Source organism: Camellia sinensis, chromosome 11 (genome assembly GCF_055761805.1).
Source record: "Camellia sinensis isolate YWXY chromosome 11, ASM5576180v1, whole genome shotgun sequence".
Taxonomy (NCBI): domain Eukaryota; kingdom Viridiplantae; phylum Streptophyta; class Magnoliopsida; order Ericales; family Theaceae; genus Camellia; species Camellia sinensis.
The window spans coordinates 174824755-174827610 of record NC_138971.1 but is presented as its reverse complement, the minus strand read 5'-3'; the positions used below and the strand labels follow the sequence as shown (position 1 = coordinate 174827610).

Genomic DNA, 2856 nt, shown 5'->3' with positions numbered 1-2856 from the left:
GAAAAAGGGAAATTATCGGCAAACACCAGTGTGAAAACTTCAGAACTGGGCATTGTAAGTATTGTGGACATAGAACAGAAAGCTACATTGAAGCAGTTTGCACAAGAAGGAAATGAAGACAACCTAAAAACCGTAATGACTTAAAATCCCACGAGGGATGTTAGTGATGTAAGGGTAATCCGAATGGAGCTGGACAACTATTTGTCGATTGCCGAAAGAGTTTGGTGGGATGACGATGACTTACATTTGGCTCACACCGATGAAGATTGGGGTAACCCGACAATACCTGGTACATGGAAGAGATCGACCACATGACAAGGAGCGAGCGATATTTCAAGCCGCCGTATTTAGATCAGGCTAAGGCATCTGGGAAGGATAAAGAGATTGAGAAGCAAAAAGAGAAGTAATCGGAAGAAGAGGCTGTGTTGAAGCAGTTGAAGAAGATGTAAGCCGATATTTCGATTTGGGGTCTGCTTATGGCCTCCCGGGTGCATCGACAGGCAGTACTATTAGCAATGGATAAGGCCAAGTTGTCCATTGACACTACCCCTGAACAACTTGTGGGATTGGTTTTCCCAGGTGGTGCTAGCCCAACCTTAACCTTCTCTGACAAGGAACTACCACCAGAAGGCTCAGCACACAACAAACCCTTGTACATATCTGTTAAGTGCAGAGGGAAATGGGTACCAGTGGTGTTGATAGACACCGGTTCAGTGATCAATGTCTGTCCTTCCCGTACAGCTTATGCCATCGATCTTAAACTGGCCAACTTTACGCCTACTGCCCAGGTAATTCGGGCATACGACAATACAAGAAGGGAAGTTATGGGCACGGTACAGATCAGAGTTCAAGTGGGCCCAGCTCAACAGGATGTCGAGTTCCATGTTCTGGACATCCCGACCACTTTCAATTCATTGCTAGGAAGACCCTGGTTGCACCTGGTAAAAGCAGTCTCTTCTACCCTCCATTAAATGCTAAAATACCCTCAAGGGAAAGGAGTGGCGATTGTCTTCAGGAATTCGTCTATCTATCCCCCGCCAGAAATAACTACACCAGTGCTGGAGATCGTTCATGGCGAGGAGGATCTATTCCTCTCGGGATTCACTTTGGCTGAGGCCCGGGTAGTGCAGAATATCTTGGCCGTTGACAAGGGCATGTATGTCAGTACCCAATCAATCTATGTCATGAATAAACTCCAGTATGTGCCAGGAATGTGACTTGGAAGAAGTGGCCGGAAGGGTGTTGCAACAATGGCCGATGTGCCGCATAATCCACATGCCTTTGGTTTGGGCTATGTGCCCACTAAAGAGGACTGGATCAGGAAAAGAGAAGAAGTCAGAGGTAGAGCCAGGGCCAAGCAGGCCGGAAAACACTATGAGCTTGTCCACAGGCCGATTCAGGGGACACTGAATGGCTATTTTGTGCGAGAGGGAGAAGATTTCCCTTTTTGTGGCTTTCTCGAGTCCTGGGTGAATTCCACTAATCAGCATGTTCCTGGTTTCGAAACCTTCTTTGACCTGCAATTACAAGACAGTGGTGTAGAGGAAAAGACTGAACCAAGTACTGAAGCGGACAAAAGCATGGAAAGTGACTCGATCAACAACGAGCATGGAATAGGGGCAGCACTGGGATGTCTCCTAACAGATCCTATGATCGACCTAGAAAACTTGAGGGATGACCTTACTGTCTCCGTGATCGGGGAAAAGCCAGGCGTAAACCTAACCAGTGGTATATTGGATGCATCAAGGGCACCAACTCTTACCTAGCAACTGGAGAAAGGCTACTTTTCCATTTCCGAATCGAATAATGGGCTAGAATCTGATTCCACAGAGTCTATGGGGTCAGGATCAGATTCCAGTCAGTTTGAGAAGTCTGAGTCTGGCATTCCCGGGGGTGGTAACCCGGATGCCAAAGTCCTGTCTAGGTCTTCCTTTTCTTTTACTTTTGAGTCTGTTGTAACTGAAGAGCTGGACCTTATGAACTAGAACTTTGTCGTTTCTGCGTACTTCTCTGTGCCACTTGTTTGTTGCATTGACCAAGACTTTCATACTTTTAATGAAAACGAATAGGAAGAAATTCCTCTAGCTTTGAAAAACTTGATTAATCGAGAGGAGGAGAGGTATATTAAACCCTGTATTGATGAAATTATTGCCATTAATGTGGGTACTGAGAAGGATCCACTCATGGTCCAGATCGGGTCCACGTTGTCTTCAGAGGAATGCGAGCGCTTAGTCGCTTTATTAAAAGATTTCAAAGATGTTTTCGCGTGGTCCTATGAAGACATGCCTGGAATCGATTCTGAGATTGTACAGTATCAAATCTCTCTTGACCCTAAGGCCCGACCTGTCAAGTAGAAGCTGGTATAATCCGTCTGGATTGGGCTTTGAAGATTAAGGAAGAGGTCACCAAGCAAATTGATGCAGGGTTCTTATTAGTATCTGAGTATCCGACTTGGCTGGCCAACATCATCCCAGTGCCGAAAAAGGATGGTAGAATCCGGGTGTGTATAGACTTCCGGGACTTAAACAAAGCCAGTCTGAAGGATGACTTTCCTCTACCGCATATTGATGAGTTGGTAGACTTCACCGTGGGCCATGCATTGCTTTCCTTCATGGGTGGGTTTTCCGGGTATAACCAGATTCTGATGGCTCTCGAGGATAGAGAGAAATTGCATTTACTACACCGTGGGGAGCCTACTGCTACAAGGTGATGCTGTTTGGATTGAAAAATGTTGGGGCTAGCTATCAGAGGCCTGCAACCACCATTCTGCATGATATGATCCACAAAGAGGTCGAAGTGTATGCGGACGACATGATAATCAAGTCCAAAGACCGAAAGGGCCACTACACTGCTTTG

The 2856-nt window shown here is 46.2% G+C and overlaps 1 protein-coding gene across 1 annotated transcript; it reads left to right on the top strand.

Annotated features, from left to right (window-relative positions):
• The first annotated feature begins 515 nt into the window (after positions 1–515).
• Positions 516–971, top strand: LOC145802885 (uncharacterized). Its single transcript, XM_082895691.1, has one exon. It carries the CDS (start codon positions 516–518, stop codon positions 969–971), a length of 456 nt encoding a protein of 151 aa, XP_082751817.1.
• Positions 972–2856: the final 1885 nt, after the last annotated feature.